General features: G+C 39.5%; 1 protein-coding gene across 4 annotated transcripts in view; it reads right to left on the bottom strand.

The window, feature by feature from the left end:
• znf385d (zinc finger protein 385D) overlaps positions 1–23,115 on the bottom strand; it is a 135,870-nt gene that overhangs the window by 47,097 nt on the left and 65,658 nt on the right. For all 4 annotated transcript variants that reach the window (XM_024258628.2, XM_024258627.2, XM_024258626.2 and 1 more), the window contains exon 3: positions 7,602–7,709. In XM_024258628.2, the coding sequence (XP_024114396.1) occupies positions 7,602–7,709 (108 nt within the window). The remainder of the gene's footprint in view (positions 1–7,601; positions 7,710–23,115) is intronic.

Raw genomic sequence — 23,115 nt, 5'->3', positions numbered from 1 at the left:
GTTCTTTTTTTTTTTTTCATTTTTGAAGCATTTCGGCTTCATTGAAATAACTCCATAATTTCCGTCATTGTTGTGAACCCAAAGTGTTTCAGTGAGAGACAGTAAAGCCCAGAAGTCACAAACCTTCGTTCTGGGATGCAGCATCACGGATCAGCTGAGTGACAGCAGCCTCACCGACTGACACGAGGACATGTGGGACTCCTCTTTTCCACCTCACAACCTCTAAAATACATTTATTTTAGATTAAAACAGTGAGTGCTGCTCAGCTGAGGAGAAAACGGCGCCACAAGGATCTCTCCTCACAGATGAAACTCCACTGCGGTTGATGGGTTTTGACAGACGCTCCTTCCTGTTGGCGATGCTTAATGTTCCGTCACCAGCTAACATGTGTTGTTTAATAATCCTGATAGTAAAAACGCCTCATTTGACTGCGAGGTAAACGTCATAAAACCAGGTTAGGTGTGTTTTTGATCTGTGAAGGAGAGCGGACCTTCAAGCAGAAAATCAGAATTCTCTACGATATTTACGGATTATGAGTCTAAATAACGATTTAACGTGAATTATTAAGTTGACATTACCGTCATTTATGTCTCTACGAGGAAAAGTAAAAGTAAAGTGTTCTATTTTTTGTTTATTTATTGAAAAAAAAAAATCGATACAAACTTTTTAAGCCCCCCTCATCTAACACCCACACGGGGGGGTTGACCCCTTCGGGTGCTGTGGGTTTTTGGTGGGGATAATTTTTCCAGCTGATAACCAAAATTTCCCTTCAACTGTGACCGATCGGCGATATTTGCAGATACAAATATTTAAGTGTCTAGAACACATGTGGCTCTTTGACCCCTCTATTGTGGCTCTCATGGTTGAAGACAAAATATGTGTATTATAGATTAAAATAGCGATGCAGCTTCATCAAAGTTGCACTAAAACATTTCGACGGATTATCAGAGCCTTTTACCAAAAAATCAGTTGGAGATTAGTGAGATTACGACCAGAATTTATTATTAAAGAAGATTGGATTATTCTCTTTTGTTGAAAAATTAAAGTGTTCTTGATGGTCTAAAAATACAGTATGAGTCACTTAGTTCTGAATTGTGAATTTCTGGCACCAACGATGGTAAAATAAAATGTACTTTTTTTTTCTTTAATGCTGACGTGACACTATCTACATTTGTGGCTTTAAGATCATCAATTATGGTACAGGATGTCTTTTATTTTGAAAGGATGTAATGCAAACCTTCAGCAAAAGTTATATATATATATTTTTTTAACTGCTATTCTTTTCTTTATATTTACATTTAATTTATACCAAAAAAATGATGCTCATCAAATTTATTATGGAAGCTTAAAAATAAATTAGCATCTTATTTTCCTTAAAGGAGAGTTTGTGGCTCCGTTTGGATTCAATAAATGGACCTGAATGCCTCTTTAAGTGTTGAAGGTTGCAGACCCGGGTCTAGAATAACACAATGTTTATAGATTTCCTTTTTTTCCATCTTTATTACAAAATGCAATAACCTTCACATTACCATGAGCAGCACTAATATGCATCCAAAACGGAAACTATCAAAATATATAAGTCTAAACTGAGCTTCAATATTCAAAATTCATGTTGGCAACACTTAAGGCGTCCAGCCAAAGCCCAATTTGCAGCATTGGCCTCCCGTATTTTAACTGCGGCCAAGGCTGGATTTTGTTGTTAAACACATTTAAGGTTAAACGTAAAGTCCCAACAGCTGTCACGCACCTAGATAGGTGAAATTTGTTCTCCGTATTTGAAAGACAAAACTAAAAGCAAAGGTTTTTAACATAGCTAGCAGTCTGCTAGTTTTGTTTTTAACATAGTTAATTAGCGTTTTTGATATTGGACCGATACCGATAATCTCAAACTGTGCAAACATTGGTCGATACCAATACTGGCATCGATATTTCGCCCATCCCTAGTTTTTGGGTTGTCCCGGTCCATGGAGAGTCACAGAGAGGACCGGCTGCATTCTTAAAGGGGGTGCAGGTGTGTCTTGCAGATCCCTGAAGGCATCATGAAAATGAAGCTTGTGTTCATGAACGCGACATACATGGTTCAATCAACGCACATTCAGCCCGCGGTGCTCACAATGGACAAGCAGGGAGGGGCTTCTTCTTCTTCTACTGTTTTCTGGCGCTTGTTCGTCACCTGCAGTTGTTTGGTGTAAATGTTAAAGCAGTAAAAATGTAACAAATCTGTGTTTTGATTTTTACAGCTCTATTCTGATATATAGACTATGAAAGGCTCGGCACAAACTGCAAATATTAATTTTTCTCTATTATTGTGCATTCCAAAAACTTCCTTTGAGACTAGAAGAGATTTCTCTTTTCTCTCCTCGTCTTTAGAACTTCCTGTCAGTGTCGCTGCGTCAGATTAACTCCGTTGATTTTAGTCCTTGTTTTACTATGATTTTAACTTTTCTTTTGCTCTTTATAGGCCTTATTGTTGATATTTATCCCTTTGTGTTTGCTTTGGATTTTATGCTTTAAGCACTTTGTGATTCTCTCAGTAAAAAGTGATACAGAAATAAAGATATGCTATTCTATTCTACAACAGTTGACATTTCCGTGTTTTGAAAAGGACTCTATCCACATTTCACTACCAAATTGGAGTCCCTGATTGGTCGAAAGTTCACCTGAATGAGATTTCACTAAACTGAACTGTTTTTTTGTCTAGAACCCAAGAACAGATCTAAAAACTCTCGTGGACACGAGGGCTTTGAACCCAGAAGCTCAAGATGCGAGTTTACGGACGCTTACGTAGACTTTTCATTGACAATGGCTGCTTGAACGCGAGTTGCTGCAGTCGGTGTGAATTTTGTTTTAAGTGCATCCTGAAGTATCCGTTAGGATAAACGTTACTCGCACTGATGTACGGGTGAAGCTGTCGTACGGTGTCCTTAAGCCACAAACAGCCCACATTCATCCATAAGGGGAGAAAGACTTTAAACTCTGCATTTGGACTCCTAAAACCAAGATGAATATCAGAAAATCAAATATCTGTTTACATTTATGCAGCCAAGTCAAAGATTTATTTCACTGACAATCGTCTCAGTTTCATTTTAAAGCGTTAATGTAAAAGAAATCCAGGTTAAAAGCAGGACTTCATGCCAGGAGCCAGCAAAAGACCAAAGTTCTGTTGGTGCCAAACCAAACTTACACACATTATGTTGCTCTTCATCATTCCTCCTTTCTTTTCCTGGATTATTCTCCCATTTTTTTTGGCTGGAACATTTGGCATCACCTCCAGCCCTCAGCCTGTTTGTTTTCCTCACCGTGCCGTGTGACCCCCTCAGTCACAGAAGGACATTACATTACATCTACTCCCCGTAACACACCAAGGAGAAGGAAGTAAAGAGCGCTTTGTGAATGCGCTGCTGAAAAATGTGTTGATGCAACTCTAAACAATAATCTGAGAAAAACAACCAGGGGTTGCTCGTTTTGTGACTTTGCTGCTGGAATGATGGCGGGGTCTCTCAGCTTGTGAGGGAACGATCATAAATGACGCAGACGTTAGCATCCAGAGAGCTAAAAGCAGAAGGACAGCAGACTGTTCGGACAATCACGCCATGACCGCACAGATCAGATCCAAATAAAAGAGGGAGAATAACAGTATCAATCAAGGAAAGAGCACTCTGGAGCTGCAGTGTAGCAATGATCCCAGTTTAACTTCAACATAAGAACACACAGAAGTTCTAGAGGTGTTCCTAAAGAACTCCAAGTACCATCGTTTCATCTAATGCTGCTGCTGCAAAAAAAGAAAAACTTCAGTGTTTATGAAGCCCAATGAGGCAAATTTCCTTTGTGATATTGGGAAATATAAATAAAATTAAATTGAAATATGTTTTAGAAATCTAAAAATGGGTAAAAAGTTGAGCATTAGACTTGTGGCTGAGGGTGTGGGAATAAAACTGATCTCTACAGCTACAGGAAACCATCTTCTCTGTGAACAAAATAAAAAAAAAAAAAAAAAAACACGTGGAAACTTCAGATGATAGTTTTTAAAATTATCGCTGTGACGAGTATCCAAATACTTGGATTTCTACAACCTGTTTCAGAAAAATTGAGTGTGAACGTCCGAGATCACTGATTTAGGATCTTTATGAATAATGTAGACCATGGTAAATTAGACAATATTTTTAGGGACCGGTCCGAATGGGGCAGAAGTTGACATTTTTAAGTTTCCAGTTGAATTTTCAAAATAAAATGCTACTACAAAAAAAATTGTTTCAAATGTTTAAAATATCAGAAGATTCTTTATACGCTGATGATAAAGATTCATCCGAAATCAAGTGACCCACAAACCGGTACCGGTCTGTGGGTCTGTGGGTCTGTGGGTCTGTGGGTCTGTGGGTCTGTGGGTCTGTGGGTCTGTGGCCCGGAGGTTGAGGACCACCGATGGAGAGTACAGTCAAAAATACTTCAGGAAATGGAATTGAAGCTCTAAGATGCAGAATGATGTCGGATTGTACCTATCTAAACTAAACTGTCGCAGGAAGTAGGTAATCTTCAAAATAAAGTTTCTGTGGAGGTCCTCATTTTCAAAATAAAAGCATTAAGAGTAAATGCAAGAAATGAGACTGAAGTTCAGTTTAGTGAAATAAAGTTTGGAAAAAAAAAATTTAAATACAGTCAACAATTTGAATATGAAAATATGATGAATATGATACTGAGAATATTGCAAATTCTGGAGATCAATTATTTGACGTCATGTGACCGTCTGCAAGCATGGAGGAAGAATGATTCTGAAACGAGTCTGTAGTTTTGTTTTTTTCCACTAAATTTGAAAAAATTCAGTTTGTAAAACCTGTTTTCTGTTGGAAACTCTGATGTCAGCTCAGACGAAAGGACTGTGAGTGTTTTCTAGTAGTTCTATTTCTATGGAAGCATCTTCATTTACCATCTTCTGGTCATGGATCTGCTGGAACTTTGAGGATGGAGAACATTTTCAGGATTTGATGCTAAATAATCCAAAACAACAGAGATATTTATGCTTTGTTTCCTGTTGGAGTTAACCAGGAAGTTGACCGAAAAACTTTAGAGTTTTATACCTTGAATAAAGGTACAAATGAAGCTTCAATAAACATAGAAACCATCCAAACTTAATAAATGAGATTGAGGTTTGATCTGATGCGGATCTACGTAACGCTCCACAGGCCTAATTTGAATGTTTTCTTTGTGCTTTCTCATCGTTTAATTTTGGAGGGTTTACAAACTGGCTGTAATGAAGCACGCCACATATCAGGCTGACTCACTCACTCACATTACAGGCTCATAAACACGGCTCAATCCAGTAAAACCTCCCAAATCCTCAAAAGTCAGGGCTTTTCCCCACGTTACGATCTCAGACCGTAAACCGCATCACAACCCGACTCCCCCACCCTGAGGCCTTCCTCCTCCTCTTCCTCCCGCTGACGGACAGCAAATGATCACTTAAAATAAACAAGCTAATGAACAAACAATATGAACGGAGAGCTTTTCCATGTAAAACATAATCTCATCCCCGGTAATCACTGACCCATTCAGCGCGTGAAAAGGACTGATTGTTGGGTAATGAAAGGCGGCTCGCACAGCCAGCAGAGGATGACTCTGATTCAACACGCCGAACGGCAGCAATTTTCCTCTAAATTCTTATGATTACTTTCAAAACAGTGTAAATGAAGTGCTCATTATAGAACTGAAAAGCTAATAAACTCTCACCTCTGCTGGAAATTCTAAACACACGGTATTTGGAAATGATGGTGTAGATGTAGAAGATATGGATTGTTTTTTACGTGGTTTTTGTCTGAGGTTCACCAACAAGAAAAAGTGTTCTGACTGACAGGGATCTGCAACCTGAAGATCCACGTATGACTCTTTCAATCCTTCATGGAGGTCTTTGGCCACGATGAAGACCACTCACCAAGAGTGGACGCTCCTCCTCTGTCTCTTAACCAGGGCTCTTTGTCTCCTCTATGACCACTCTCTGTTTTTCTCTCTCTCGTAAAACGTGGATCTGACCAGTTGGGCTGCAGATGCGATCAACCAAATCGTCTCCACCATGAGGAGTGACCCCACATGTCCAGGAGGTACGTTCACACCTGGATATGTGACAAAGCGGAGCTTCCCCAACAATCTATATGTCAGCGCACCTCGTTTTCGTTGACCATCTTGCAGCATCACTCTATTGTACCAAAGTCGCAGTAAAAACGGTTGAACCTGAACTTCATACAGACTTGCGACGGAGTGTTAGGGCCACCAAAAAAAAAAAAAAAAAAGTTACATAACAATTTTTTTCTCTTAAATTACGCCGCTTTAATCTCATAAATTTTGGAGTTTTAATCTTGTAAATTCTCAAGTTTTTTTCTGGTAATGTATTAAACTGGAAGGGCGCCTACTGTCCAGCGAATGAACGCCGTGAGCTGAAGCGGACCGACTAAACTGTGAAAAGCGTCTTGGATTTCATCAGGTAAACTGAAGGTTTAAAACGTTACAGATGTTTGGAAGTTTCTTTGATTGATTTAGAGTTTATTAATGTTTTAATCATTGATGGTGTCTTGCAGCATCTCTGCAGATCCCGTCGATGAAGCAGCTGTCCACTTCCAGTCATTTCTGTTCCACTTCCGTCTGAAGACACCGACACAATCTTCACAAGATTCTCCACGTCTGTCATCGTCGAGCACGGCTCTGATAAAAAGACAACTTTGATTCTTTGCTCATCAATTTAAGACTTTCAATCTCGTAAATTTACTATTTTTTAAACTTGTAAATTTATCACTATTTTTCTCTTAGATTTACAAGCTTTTTTTCTCGTAAATTTACGACTTTATATCTCGTAAATTTACTAGATTAAAAGTCATAAATTTAGCCTATGGCTTTTAAAGTAATAAATATACGACTTTATTCTCGTAATTTAGCAGTTATGACTTTTTTTGTGAATTTCTGACATTTAAAGTTGTAATTTCAAAAACAAAATTTTCTTTATAAAGTGGCCCTAACACTCCGTCTTACAGCCGTTGTAAATCTAAATAAAGTTTGAATAAGTGAACTATCCTGACAAGGTTTAGCAAAGTTCAGCATCTTCATCTTTCTCTTTTGGTTTGACCTGCCCTGTAACTGCTGACCAATGACTGAAGAGATCTTTAGTCACGTGGTTTTGTTTATAAGCTTTGATCTGGGTCAGAACACCCAAATCTGAAGACGGACCAAACACAAGGGTTAGGACTTGATCTGGAGCAAATTAATCAGATTCTATCTAAAACAAATCATTTTCTAGTCTAGATAGACCCTAAGAAGTTGGTCCAAACGACTCTTTTAGCATTAACGGTGTCAGACTCTGGACAAAGAGAAGAAGATTAAATTATCTAAAGCAAAACAACTAAAATGTCTAAGAACCCAACAAGAGATCAAAGAAGAAGGTCTCACTCAGTTCAGGTCAGAGTTCATGATCCAAGAGACAAACCTGGATCCATAAAGACTCAAAGGCTCACAGATCGTAACCGTCTGGTTAGAGTTCTCTGAAGCATCATTTGCTTCTGTCCATCATCTCCTGCTGAAACTATCAGAGAGACTTCCTGTCAGAGCAAAGCTTCCTTCACCTGCGAGTTGAACCTCAGCTGGCAGACGCTGCAGGAGACGTGCTTCCTCTTGACGGTGGGGGGGAGGCCGAGGGTGTGATGGAGGACGGCTTTTTGCACCGGGTCCATCTGGTGGAAGGAGAGAAACAAAGACCGATGAAAGGAAGGCCGAGGCTGACCCGTGGACACGCTCGCCGCGCCTCTGAAGAGTCGACAGATTGTTCGGCTTCGTCGAAAAGCCAGGAATCAATCTTTCATGGCGTCAGCGGGTGAATTCTGGCTTAGAGGAGGAGCCGCACGCCAAAACCCTCAGTGACCCCAGCATGGGGGAGCGTCTTCAACAGTACATTGACATCATGACATTTACTTCATCTTTGCGGTCTGAGTCCAAGTAAAACCAACAGGTCTGTATTTTTACTGTAATTGTCAGAATTCTAGATCCTGATTGGCTGTTAGATGTTCATTTTAATAGTTATATATAAATTATTCCTTTTACATGTTTGGTGAATTTATTCAGAATGTTATTAAATAATAATATAATTGTTTATTGTTGATATACATTTAAGTGGAATAGAATGATTTGAGAAATGTATGGACTCCGCAGAAGAAACTGTCCCTCCGTTTCCACCGGACGGCTCAGATGCTGGACGCCTCGTCTGGAATTGTCCCTTACTTACAGTCGGGCAAACAAGTATTCAGTCAGCCACCAATTGTACAAGCTCTCCCACTTATAAAGATGAGAACGGTCTGTAGTTTTCATCATACCTCAACTGTGAGAGACAAAATAATCCAGAAGATCTGACTTTTAATTAATTTATTTGTAAATTATGGTGAAAAAATGTATTTGGTCAATAACAAAAGTTCATTTCTTTACTTTTTTATAGACCCTCTGTTGGCAACGACAGCAGTCACCCCACGGGGGAGATCTTTCAAGGAGCCTCAGATGGAGAGAGATCATCAATGGTCTTGCATGTCTTCCATTTTCTAATATTTGGTGATTTCTTCCCACCAAACTGCTAACCTATTGCAGATTCAGTCTTCCCATTCTGGTGCAGGCCAATAATGTTTGGAGTGTGAAATGTTTGAGGTTGTGGACAGAAGTCTTTTCTCTAGATAACCAGTTCTAACAGGTGCCATTAATACAGGTAACGGGTGGAGGACAGAGGAAGTTACAGTTCTGTGTGAGACAGACATCTGGCTTGTTTGTTATTTTCCCCCATAATTTACAAATAAATTCTTCAAAAAAATCAGACAATGTGATTTTATAGATTTTTTTTTCTTATTTTGTCTCGTATTTGAGGTTTACCTATGATGAAATTACAGGTCTCTGATCTGTTTACGTGGGAGAACTTCCACAATTGATGGCTGACTGAATACTGTGTACTGCATCTACATTTGTGTACTTTTTCTGTTTTAGTATGAAAAAGATGTTAAAAACTTTCAAATTAACACACTTGCATTTGATGAGATCTGAGGTGTGAAGAAAATTCCATTAAAATGCTCCTTTTTTTATTCGATTCATTTATTTGTTAACATATAAGGCAGATGTTTAGACCGTACATAAAAAATAAAGTCTTTCAATGCAAAATTTTCACTTCATTATTTTACTTATTGTAAATTTTGCAAAAAAGAGACTTTCATTGCTAGTTTTAAAAGTATTTTAATGTACTTTCATTGATTTATTTACACAAGTGCGCATAAATATCAGTCACCAGAAGACAGACGAGGACTGAACTCTGTCAGGCTGCATCTGGACCATGTCTCCAACCTTGCCTCTGTGTGCAGGTTTTAATAAAGCCGTGCATCCACATCCTCGCTCTGCGCTCTGGCCTGAATCCTGCAGCTGCACCTGCTTGTTCTCCCGCCAAGGCGAGAGCAGATTTAGGAAGATTATGCAACGGAAATCTGGCAGAAAGTCATGAAACGTGGTAGAAAAGTGAGCAGACACTGAACTCTGCTGCAAACCGGGACGACTTTTGTTCCCGTGTGCACGCTTGTTTACAGAACATGATGTAAATCAAAGTCACGGCCCGGGGGCCGGATCCGGCCCTCCGGGTAATTCTACCCGGCCCTCCAGATCATTTTATTTTATTGTTATTAATGACCCGATGTTATCTTGCGCTCATTTCTAACTTGTATAAATGTGACAAAATATATTTTTATGGAAAGTAAAATATTAAAAGTTATTTAAGGTTTAAGTTAAATTAATTCTGGAATAATATCCCTGCCTTTTTATTATTCATAATTATGTTAAAAAGTTACAGTTTTAAAGTTTTAAAAATTATCATTCTGCTAGCTTTTTAGACTATTCTGGCATTTACCTGGATATCTGTAGCCTATTTTGGGGTTTAGCTAATATTTCAGCTACATGCTAGCTGTTTTGGCTAATTTAGGCTTTTTGAAGCTTTTTAGGCTTTAAATTTTGAAATTTAGCTATTTTTTCAGCAACACGCTAGCTGTTTTGGCAAGCCCAAGTTTTTATTTTGTTTTTAAGTTTGTCAGGCTAATTTGGCATTTAGCTAATATTTTAGCTAGGTTTCAGCATTTTCAGCTATTAGTTTTAGTGATTTCAGCTATTAGCTTTAGTGATTTCAGCTATCAGCTTCAGTGTTTTAGTTATCAATTTCAGAATTTTCAGATATCAGCATTACAATGCTAGTGTGAATGTTGTAAGCTGTATCTGGCTGCTGAAGTATAAATCTAGTCAATAATGATGTTAAAAAGGTACATTTTTAAAGTTTTAAAATGCAGTTTTCAATAAATGTTTATCCTGTTCGACCTCAGGTGTGTTTTAGATTTCGGCCCCCTGTGTGATTGAGTTTGACACCCCTGATGTAAATGAATGTTTGTGGGTTTTTTCATGTTATTGTCAGTAAAAATGCAGGTTTGTTCGTCTCTTTCTGGTTCCTAAAGCTGATTCTTTCACAGTCGACTCATTAATCTGATCCAGTTTTGCGCTGCGGCTTCATTGTGAAGTGGAGTTCTACGGCATGAAGCGGTTTTTAAGCTGCTGCTGCCCAGATAATGACTGTTTGGGGGCGGATTGATGGTTTATTTGACGAGGGGATAAAAAGCTGCTGCTCGGAGCGCACGGACAGACATGAGACTCTCGGCTGTGTGGCAAGAGCATTTCAGCTGCGTTGTTGCCTGTTTGTTTGGCGTGTATCTTCCTGTACGAACAAACACCTTCACTTCTCAGCAAGAAAAGAAAGAGTCTCCAGGGATCCACTTGGCAGGGAAACGTGGAAAGGTGCTGGAGCAGAGTGGGAAGTACAACCCTGTTCTGCACATAACAGCCTCAATCATTCTAATTGAGATTTACAAGCTTTCAAAAATGCAACTGAAATTTATATTCAATATTAGCAGGAGTGGCCATAAAACGCAAAGTTAGATTTATTCCTCCACACTGCAGGTCCAAGTCCTTGTTTTTGCTGATACAAAAAGCACTAAAAAGTAACTTCTGCTTTGTGGTGAGCACCTGCACTGGCAGCGGAGCGCAGCTAAAACCAGACAGATCTGCTTTTAAAGACTGACTTATGAGAGCAGGTTATCGGGTGCAGCTCAGGCAGCCGCTTGGAAGCAGACTCTGGCTGAAAATTGGTCTCACTGTCAGCGCCAAGCGAATAAGGAGCAGCTGGGTGGGCATGCAACCGGGTCGGCTCACCGGAGGAGGAGGTCGTCTCACTGAGGGCAGCTGGAGGCCGAATGATGCAAGAGAGGAGAAAAAAGGTCCAGGAGAGGCAGAGCAGACAGACCGAGAGGAAAAAGTGACTGTCAGTCGGGTCTTCTTTGACCTCACTGGAAATTATGATTTGAAGAGGAGACCATGATAAAAACCCGACATTTCTTCATACAGCGTTTCAAAACAACCTTCAGATGGATCGCTCTGGAGCCTCAGAGTGGCCAAACTTACTTCTACTTTTTAGGTAAATAGAAGTAACAGAGGTGATGCAACAGCGAGTATTGCAGGGAAACGCCGACAAAAAGAGCCTAACAGGTGAATTTAAAGTGTTGCAAGACCCATTTTGACAAAAATTGTGTTTTTAACATGTTTTTATGGCATTTTTCTGATGATGGAGGACAGTCATAAATAAAATTAAGCTTAAAGTTGTTAATTTATTCAAATAGTTTTTTAATTTGAATTTATTCAAATTGTATTTGAGTCGACGGAAAATATGCAGCGAGCTGTCAGCAACATGGGGGGGAAAGGGGGCGGGGTTGCTCCACTCCAACAGTACAGCCGAAACAAACCAAGATTCTAATAAAATCCTGCTGCTCTGCAGAAACTATGTCCAAGAATACGACTCTGGTTTTCTAACTTTGGCTTAAAAGACGACTGAGAATGTTTTGAAAATAGATCAAAAAGGATTTGAGTGGGACTTTTTAGGTCATTTTTTAACTATTTATTGCATTTACACTAAGCTGGAGGTGCAGGCTGCAAAAACAGATTTACTTAAAAAAAACAAAAAACTTCTCTGCTCTTAATTAAACTTTTTTAATATTTTTATGAACAACATTTTTTTATCTAATTGTTATCAAAAATATTGTTCTAATTTCCAAAGTACATTTTCACTCTTTTTTAAAAATACTAAATGTTTCACAGGTCCTGACTACTTAAAAAAAAAAATCTATTTTTTTTCAAATATTTAGACTAACAAGCATTGACTGTATATGAGAACTGGAAAGAGCAAGTGTGACATTACTCATAGAAAATTGTTCAAGTCCAGCTCCATCTAAATGACCATTTCTCCCAATACAGACGCCGCCATGTTGGCGTCAGACGTTCTCAGTGAGCACTGATTGGTCCAGTTGGTGTTTGTCAGTTTCTATGGCAACCATTCTCACCAATCAGGAGTGAACTTGTTGTGGGCTAAAAAAAATCTGTTCATCAAATATTTCAAACGTGGGAAGTGGGGGCCAGCAGGCTCCGCCTACTTTTATTGAGGCATCTGATTGGCCAGTTTATGACTTGAACTACAGAAAAAATATGAAATAAATGACGATTAGCAAGAAGATGCTAAAAAAGTATCAGAGCAAGAATGGTTATTCTGACCAATGAAACGACTGAATAACAGCTGTTTATTTTGGGGATTTTGGCTTCTTGGAGCCACTTCCTGTTTGGAACAGGAAGTGGAAGTTGAAACAGAAGGACGGGGGTCCCTCAGTTCTCAGATACAGTCAATGATTAGGCCTACAAGAGATGGTTTTGACGTTTTAACTCAGTTTAGAAAAGCAGACTTTGTTAGCATGCTAGCTTAGCTTCTTTTTAACATTATAATGCCTTATAGTTTTAGTTACAGGGTTCGTGATAATCCTTAAAGAAATCCACGTAATTTAAAGGTGGAAGAATGAACTTAAGCTTAAACATAGGAGTTGTTTTATGGAAACGGGATGGCTCGCTTCCTTCAGCTCTGAAACCAGAGAACATCTGTGAGCACTTTCAATATCTGATGTGGTCGGACAACGCATCATGCAAACTGTTTGTGATGGCTCGTAACTCAACCCTGACGTGCCGGGACGGGATGAGAGCGGACAGATTCAGAGAAAACCCAAACGTTGAGGTTTAGCTTGAGGTGAAGAGCAGAAACGCTGCGCTGCAGCCTGGTGTCACGATAAAGCAGAAGTCTCTCAAACCGCTGCTGCATGTGGCCGAGGAAACGACAGGTTTGTGTGCAGCGAACAACATTACTGTGACCTCACAAACTGAAGTTTCTGGGTTTTCTAAACTTTTTTACATTAAATCATGAGTGAAAAATGCTTAAAATTAATTCTTTCCCCTCATTTTCCTCCAAACTGAAGCTTAAACATGACCTCCAGTATGACTTTATTCATACACTTTGATTTAAACAGTTAAGCACAGCAGCACATGGCCAATATTACGCTGCACCTGTTCCCAACTCTGATCCTTTAGAGGGAAACGTGGATGGAAGTTAAGATTTATTAAAGAGAAAACAGCATGCAGCAGCATGTATGCCCAGAGTGATAAACACAAACAACTAACCAGCGTTACAGGATTGACCAAAAATGTCCAATTTCCACAACAGCCTTGAGTTCTTAGAAGTCATTGACCACAAAAACAAATGTTTTGCTTTTTGATTTTCACATGAAACTTGCTTTTCAAGAGGATGGATAAAGGCAAAGGTGATGCATTAGGGCTAATTATACACGTTTAGACAAAAGTGAATATGAATTTTGGATTTTGGAAATGGTGAATGACCCCCCCCACCCAAAAAGAATAATAAATAAATAAATAAATAGAAGAAATGACATCACAACAGGAGAAACAGCCATACAAATGGGTCCAAATGAGACGTAACAAATATTTCAAAATTCACTAAGAAAGCCAAAACACATTTGTCAGGGAAACCCAAAAACAGTGTTGTAATTATTATGGGATGGCCACACAACCTCATTGGGATCCATTTTGATGCTTTAATTCTTTTTATTGTCAGTATTTTTTGCTAAATCTTGTCGTACTGCTAAAAGCAAAAATCTGTTATGCACTTTTTGTAGATGTTTTTAAACATTAGAATAAAATTAGTTTAAAGGAAAAAACCCAATCGGATTCAAAGGTGGATCGTCTTGATTCTGTGATTTCTGAAGGGAATCCCGGAGGAAAACGGACCGCTCCCAGAATTCCCTCTTCCCAGACTCCCCCATAGCACTTGTGCCCGACTGGTTTTGTGTGTGTTTGCCAGCATGTCAAGTCTTGCAATCATCATTGAGATGTAATTGAGTTTTAGAGCAGCATTCAAATCATCTTTAGAAGGAAATTTGCAAACAAAACGTGGCGCTGAATCATGGAGGAAGCTCAGAGAAGTGAAGGGACGGACAGCTGTCCAACTGCCTGCTCCATCATTATTCCTGCGATGGAGATGCAAATGCAAAAGCTTGAAAGGGACTTGTTTAAAACCTGGTCCTAACTATCAGCAATTATGAGCTCCTCTGAGCAGCTGTCTGCCGCTCTGAAATTAACATAATTGAAGCCTGCAAAGTCGGAGAAAGCTATGAGGAGATAGCAAAGCAGTCTCAGGTAGCCATTGCCTCGGTACATAATGTAATTAAGAAATGGCAGCTACCAGGAACTGATGAGGTCAAGCTGAGGTCTGCAGGAAAGAAACTTTCTGAGAGAAGTGCTCAGAGGAAAATGTTGAATCAATATCCCAATTTGACCCCAACAAAGGTCTGGAACGCTCGTGACGCGTTTCCACTGCTGTGTGTCGGATGTTTGGACTCAAATAGATCAAATAGAACTTTCTGCCGCAACAAACAAATATCAAGAAAGGAAAAAGTGGTTTACAATTAGCGTAATTAAAATTTCAGAAGTCGGGGAAGAGTCAATAAGAAGTGGAGGTAAAAAGAGTGACCTCCACAACAGGTGCATTAAAATGCAATCGGGAAAAAAGATTTTTCTTTTGCCCAAAGGGTAAAACCTTCAAAAGCAGCAGTTCAGTCCTTCGTAGAAACTGGATCAGGGAAGTATACATATATTTGTAACTTTTCTACAATTTTCAGATTATTTTTTTTCAAAACACACAAGCAAAGTATATTTTTGCATTTAAATTGTCATTATTTAAACACACATCTGTCCATAACGAGTCGATGTCTCTAAAATACTTGAGAACAAATAATCTGAGGTATCAAAAGGATCCAAAATATCAACATAAATAGTAACTCAAACAAATTCAATTGATGACTTTCTTGAGTGAATCTATATTTGTCCTTCGTTGGCTCCATAAAACACCATTAAAAAAATTGCCTGAATATTTTTCTTCCTCCAATTCCTTTTGATCCCTTTTAACTAAAAAAATATTTGTTCAGTGAATTAAAATGATCTTCTGTGTTTATATTAAACATCTAAATTATTCCAAATCATAACATTTTTAATGAAGACTCTTTTTCAGGAGCATTTACTGAACTGGATGATGGACACAACACTCTTGAGATCAAAAGTCAAAATAGTCGGACACAAACTCATTTGAGACTAATTTAACTTAGAAAAAACATAATTTTACCACGTGAACTCGTCTGTCCTCCAGTTTTTAAATGTTGCCCTCAGGCCAGCAAAGAACAGGCACCAAACATCCTTTATTCTAAATACCATAAAACATTTCAATGAGAAGGTGTCTGTCTTACTATCATTTATTTATTTATAAAGCCTACATATTTATTTTACTCACCTTTTTATAAATGTGTTCCATGTTGGAGAACATGCTTTATAAATTCTCTTTCTAATAAAGTTATTTGTCCCTCCGTCCATGTGTCTAATTTACAATCACCCTCTGTGGTTTATTTCAATCTGGTGTTTTAAAGAGTCCATTTACTTTAACACTACTGTGAACTGCACCAGGGTTCACTTGCAAGCACACAGAGGCTTCTGCTACCCAGGAGTTATTCAGGTGAGTATCCAGGAGTTCAGGTGAGCAGTCACAACTGCCCAAACTGAAGTAAACTTTCCAAGAGAAAAACTACAATGGCGTTTAAGCATGCTATCGGTCATCTTTGTGGAGTCTCTGTTCGCTTTAGATTAACTCTGTAACACCAGAACTTTTGCTCCAGTGTTGACATGCTTTAAACTCGCGTAACTCTTCAACTGTTTATGAATGAGTGTAATTCCAAGGGACTCTGAAGAAACGCAGCTTTACGCTGATATGTAACACTTCGTAGTAGTAAAGTAATAACGCAATTAACAACTGATTTGTCAATTGCATAAACGGTTGTTCAAAGAATGTGATATTTCTTGTCGGGGACAGCTCTGGTGTTAAAGGGTTAAATATAAATGAAGTGAATGAAGTAAATTACATTAGGGCCACTTATTTTCTAGGGATTTAGGGGAAATCGATTTGGCGATATCTCGCAACATTTTGATTGTCGATACTTATATTGATTAAAATGTTGACAAGACCATATTTAATTCATTATTAATGAGTGTCCTTCCAACTAAACCTCCGACCACTAGTTGGCAACACACTGAGCCCCGTTGAGGAACTCAACACCACAACCAAAATAAGAACAAGATCTCACGAGAACCAACTTGTGTTAAATGTTCGCGGTTTTGGTTGTTATGAGACATTTACTTCTTAGTTTTTACTTGGGATAGGTACCAAACCAAAGCTCAGTGCCAAGTTGCTGCCAGTATCATATTAGCTGAACTTCACAGCTTGTAGCTCAGAGACCCGATGGATCAGAGTGATGCGTACCACGCTCTGAAAAAGGCTAACGTCATGGCGATTAGCGGTGAAATGCGTCTTTAATTCCGCGTGAGAGAAAACAGAGTTGCAGCTGTAGACTGTCATGTAAATAAAGTATCTTAGCCACATTCAAGCACTCTCCTTCATCCTGCCAGAACACGGAAATGTTTCTGGAAAGAAGAAAGAATTTCCTTCTTTTTCTATATTGTTGAAGTTCCTGTTTAAGTACCGTTCAGGCTCCTGAACCGTTTAAATCAGGAATAGGCAACTCCAGCCAACAAGGACCGCTGTGTCTGCATGGTTTCATCATATCCAAGCTCTATTCACGACTGATTACTTGGTTCAGGTGTGTCCAGCCAATCAGAACATGCCAGAGCAGATATGCTGGAAAACATGCAGGAATGCAGCCCTTGAGACCTGGAGTTGCCTATCCCTGGTGTAAATGCTAGATTTAGCCATCTTGGACATAAACAGACCTTTATTCCTCAATCACACTTTTAGAACCTTAATGGTTAAGGCACATTCAATATTTTTTTTCTTAAGCTGAAATATATTTTGTTGTGGAAATCAGACAACACCTTGACTGTTCTCTTTTTAAAAAAAAGTCTTAATTTACTTAAAGAAAAGAAGCATGAATTTTTTTGAGTTAAAAACAATTTAAATGTGAGATACAGTTGCAGTTCTTAATGTTGTGATCATTTAATAAAACAAACTTTTACCATTTATACTCTTACAAAAAGTGAAAACGTGTTCTGGTCCAGTCTTGGGAGATATCGCGATACGTATCGTTAGGCATGCATTGAGATATGTATCGTACCGCTAGACTCTTGCCATGTTACATGTTATATTTTAGATTTTTTATAACCATTATCAGGTCTGGGGTTCTCTCCTCTATTCTCATGTACTTCACCTCTCCTCTGGTCTTTATTATATTTAGTTCTCTGGGCTTCTGTTTGGTGCAGTGTGATTCAGGTGTTGTTCCTCTTTCCCACTCCCCTCTGGAGGGGTTTAATTCCTCTTTAAAAGTCCTGGTAAATCTTCTGTCTGTCCTGGGACAGGATCTCTCCTTCATGTGGACATCCTGGAGGTTTCTTCTTTTTTCCTGAATCAGTTTTTTCTTTAGGAGTTTTTCCTTACCGGGGAAGAAGGGTCTAAGGATAACCAGTTTAGTTTAGTCTTTAGTTTAGTCAGTAACATTCATTCATTCATTCATCTTCTTGTTTGCTTTGTCCCATTCGGGGTCGCGGGGGTGCTGGAGCCTAACCCTGCTACTGATGGGTGAAGGCGGGGTTTACCCTGGACAGGTTGCCAGTCTGTCGCAGGGCCAAGTCCGTTAGAAACCTGAGGAACTGGAATCACGAAAAAGTTACAAAATGTTCCAGAAGGTCTCTCAGAGTGAGCGTGGCGCTGTGTAGACGTACAGACACGTGTCATCCGAGGATTATGGGAACTCGCCGGTGAAATACCTAAATGAGCGGCGTCTGGATTGGGCGTAAATATTCCAGACAGTTTGGCCGGCTTGAGTCGCTGGTTCTCTTCTGAGAGCGCCGTGTGTGAAAGCAAACGAAGGTGTGAGATTTATTAGCCTCCAGCGTCTATTTGAACCGAGTGGGTGGGACCGTGGTGGTCTGAAAGCAGCCAAACATTCAAATGCTCTACTTTTGAACAAAACTAACTTAAGATCCACCTGTCTGGAACTGAAGCCTTGCAGGTTAACACAACCAAACAGATGCAGGAGAAGATATCCAAACAGATGGAGAGGACTCAAAGTGGAGCAAAGTCTCATTTACACCTGGATACTGATGCAGGTACTACACGGTACATGAATGGTGAGTGTGGCGGTGTTTAATGCTTTTACAACTTATTCTGTAATTACCTAACGCACCTACTCAGCAGATGGAAAAACTGAAGTGTGTAATGATCTTTTAATGGCTGATGCATTAGCAGAAAACGTATAAAGTGTTACAAATTTGCTGCCGGCTCTTTTAAAGCACCTGAATTATCAAGTGTCCAGCTGCAATCAGATACATCATTAGAAGATGCTCAGAAAAAAACTGGAGCAGACTTAAAGGTACAGTGAAATGTGGATCCTGGCAACGGAATAAGACAGAGAAATCCTGCATTGCATTACCGCCGCAGGAGCTCTGCATTTTCCCTCACACACTCTGCTGCTGCTGGAGAGAAAGAAAAGCTTATGCAACAGGCTACCTTTGTGCTGCGAATCTCACCCAGCTTTTTGAAGAGGAATAAAAGGGATGACACACGAAGTTGGCCGAGCTCGCTGGCAGAAGATGTGCTACAGCAGGGAAACACTCCCCGCTTTGTGATGGGAAACTGAGCTCTGGAAAGTTGAAACCCAGTTAGAAACATCTGGGCCAAGAGAGAAACGGTGACCTCTTAGCAGAAACATGCACTGGGCTACAAACATGTTATTTCTCAGAGGCTTTGAACATTGCATAATTGGGGCCAGGATTAGCAGTCAGGCTGCAGAAAACAGAATTCCAGATCTGTTATTCATACGAGTACAATCACAATGTGGAGCTGGGAAATCCAGCGAATTTTAAGCATCTTTCAATAAATCTTTTAAAACAGGAGTGTCAAACTCAATCGCACAAGGGGCTAAAATCCAAAACACACTTTTATTATTTATTGAACACTCTAAAACTACATTTTTAAAACTTTAAACTGTAACTTTTTAACATAATTATGAACTAGATATATAGCATTACCTGCGATAATGATAGTGTGAATGCTGTAAACGGAACTTGGCCGCTGAAGATGATGAAGCTGATATCTGAAAACGCTGAAGTTGACAGCCAGCTAAAAATGTTTGCTACATGCAAAATTAGCCTAAAAAACTTAAGAAAAAAGCCTAAATTAGCCAAAACATCTAGCGTGTAAATATTAGCCTAACTCCAAAACAGTTTAAAAAACTTTTGAAAAACCTAAATTAGCCAAAACAGCTAGCATGTGGCTGAAATATTAGCTAAACTCCAAAACAGGCAAAAAATGAAAAAAAGCCTGCATTAGACAAAACAGGTAGCATTTAGATAAAACAATAGTTAAACTCAAAATTAGTGTAAAAACTTTTTTAAAAACCGAAATTAGCAAAAACAACTAGCATCCTGAAATTTTAGCTCAACTCAAAAACAGGCAAAAAATGAAAAAAAGCCTGCATTCGACAAAACAGCTACCATTTAGATAAAACAATAGTTAAACTCAAAAACAGCCTAACAAACCTTTTAAAAAACCTAAATTAGCCAAAACAGCTAGCATCCTGAAATTTTAGCTCAACTCAAAAACAGCTAAAAAATGGTAAAAGCCTAAATTAGCGAAAATTAGCCCAAAAAGCTAGTAGAATTTGAATTTTTAAAACTTTAAAACTGTAATTTTTAACATAATTATGAATAACAAAATGCAGGAATATTATTCCAGAATAAATCAACTTAAACCTTAAATAACTTTCAATATTTTACTCTCCATAAAAATATTTTTGTCAAAATTATACAAGTTAGTAATGAGCTCAAGATAACATTGGGTCATTAACAATAAAATAAAATGATCTGGAGGGCCGGATAGAATTACCCAGAGGGCCGGATTCGGCCCTGGGGCCTTGACTTTGACATAAAGAAATCTCCCCGTCACGCAGCATTTCCTCCCTCCATGGAGTGAAGGACGTCTGCAGAGAGCAGCTGCAGCGCCACGAGTCCCACACTCATCAGCCACCCACCGAGCCAAACAGTCCACACGAGTCGCTCCTGCCAAAGACCGACACGCCGTGAAGGCAAATGTTGCATGACACGCACCCAGTCCAGCGATCACAACACAAACACACACGTGCACCTAAAGCTGGACTCCTTCTAGCCTCCAGCAGTGCACAGCGCAACATCTCAGGACGCGGCAACTTTAGTGTCAGCCCTCAAATTACTTCCAGGAGCTCTGATATGCAATTTTTCCCCCTCAGCGGGTCAGGCTCCAGCGCCGCCACCCGCCAATCATCCTGATGAGCTGTCAGCAGGAAAACAGGCTCTGGCCGGCGGCGGCGGCGGTAACAGGAAAGGCACCGCAGACAATCAGAGAGCAGGTGAGGAAAGACACCAGAGCTTAGGAGGTCGACAGCAACATCCGACGATCGCTTCTGCTAGCAGCGTTTGAAGCAGAGATCTCACCAAACCTGGAGAAAATGGCTGTGGCAACAGACAGGTGAGCAGAAGTTCTACGTTCAAGTCCAGAGGTCCTGATTCAACAGTTCAGAAGTATCCGTAAACATTTGAGTTGGTGCTGCAGGTTCTGGGGTCGTGGAGAGGAGCGTCTACACCTTAAAGGGAGCACAGGACTCCTCAGTCCACCTTAAGGGACATCCTTAAAATGGAGTATATACTGAAGTATTTGTAAGAATAATGGAAGTTACACTTATGACATACGGTGTCCTTACACAACACTCTAGTAGTGAGTAGAGACAAGTACAGACTTCTTACAAACCATGCGCACACACATGGAGTGTGCAGGGAAAAGCAATTTTAACACCAGAGCTTCAGCTCAGTCAACAGAAGCATAAAAGCAAACGTAAAATCATCTAATTATGTTGTGTTGATATGAAAACATTCTCACTCTGTGGTCGTCACATACTGACGTTAGGTTGAGGGCCCCTCAGGGATGAAGGTTCTGAAGACAACAAAGCCCAGAGGCTGCTGGACCGTGATGAGGAGGGTGAGGGATCAGGAAAGAGAAAAGATGATGAAGAGCTGACCCCCAGAAGGGTGAGAAGTGATGAAGAGGAGGAAGAAGAGAAAGAATTATATTTTTTTGGGTGTCTCCAACTCCTCGTTTTTTTACAAACTCTAAAATAGACCAAAATAGACGCCAACAATCAACACTATCTGCAACAGAACAACTTCATTAAAGCTGAAGGCTTTCATGAACTTCCTGAGAAAAAGGGACCCTGATATTCAGAGGGTTGAACCTGGCAGCAACACAAAAAGCCGGCTCGATTATAAAAACATCAGAGCGACACAAAGAAACCTGATTTTAACGAGAAACCCGGCAGGACACCTCCAAAATTCGGATGGTTTCTCATTTAGAGGCTCAGGTCGTGTTTGAAGTTTCATCGTGTTTGACTCTTCAGCTCTTTACAGAACCACCGCAGTGGAAATCCTGTGTTTGGTGTTCTTAACATGTTCTGATGACGATGGAGGACATGTATGAAGAAGATCAAGCTCAAAATGTCATTGTATGCCCATCAACACGTGCATACACACAATTATGTTTAAGTATATCTATACAAATTCACAGTATTTATAGAGGACTTGTGTCACAAACATCACCGACTGATATTTCCTCATGCACACAGTCAGACATATGATTATATATCCAAAACTCTAAAGGAAACCAAAAGCATCCACCACGTCTGAGAGTAAGAAGGTGAGTTGCAGGATTGTTTCCTGGATTGTACTTGATCACAATTGCTGCATTTCCATCACACAAATACAATAAACTTTATAGAAATGTCAGAAAAATACAATTTCACAACTACACTGTTTCCATTTAATCCTAATTTTGCGAGTAAACACAAACCAAGTCATTCAAAAACACGGATGTGGACAATATTTTACAGCAGACACATTCACATTTCTGTCAAAGCACCATCACTCATCATCATCTATCAAAGGAGACGTCGGCGTGTCATTATTAAGACATTTTTATCTGGTGATAATGGAATTCTTCTTTTTTCTGAATTTCTTTTTATCCTTTATGGGATCTTTTTGCTTTTTTTTTCTTTTTTGGGGCGGGGCCACAATCTCCCTGCTCCGCCCCATTCTGATGCATCCACTCGCAGACCAATAGATCCCTAAGCGTCCTTTATTTTTCCTCGTTTGAGCGGGAATCTGGATCTAAACTGTACGGCCACATTGTTGATGCCATTTTTGTTGGACCGCTAATGTCAGTTTGGGGTGTGAGGGGCTGTAAGCTAGCAGGAGAGAGTGTAATCAGTGAGGAGAGGAGAAAGGCCGCTCTGCAGAAACTATGTCCCAGACCAGGGGTCTGCAACCTGAGGCTCCGGACCGGAGCCACATGTGGCTCTTTGGCTTTTGAAGAATTTTTAATAAATATTAAAATAGTAAGCTGAGTTTAGCACATTATAATATATGCTACACCCTAGCATCTAGTTGTCATGATGAAGAAAATGTCACGTTTGACTTTTTTTTTTTTTAATTCAAAATCTGCAGCAGCAGGATCTTATATGATATAGTGTGTCTTTTATTTTGAAAGGAACCTGTATTTGATGCTGTCTAAAGTAGAGACATTAAAGTTGTTATTTATAGAAAAATGTATATATTTTTTAA

Source organism: Oryzias melastigma, linkage group LG16 (assembly GCF_002922805.2).
Source record: "Oryzias melastigma strain HK-1 linkage group LG16, ASM292280v2, whole genome shotgun sequence".
Taxonomy (NCBI): domain Eukaryota; kingdom Metazoa; phylum Chordata; class Actinopteri; order Beloniformes; family Adrianichthyidae; genus Oryzias; species Oryzias melastigma.
Note: the sequence above shows the minus strand (reverse complement) of the source record. Positions and strands in the feature narration are given on the sequence as shown.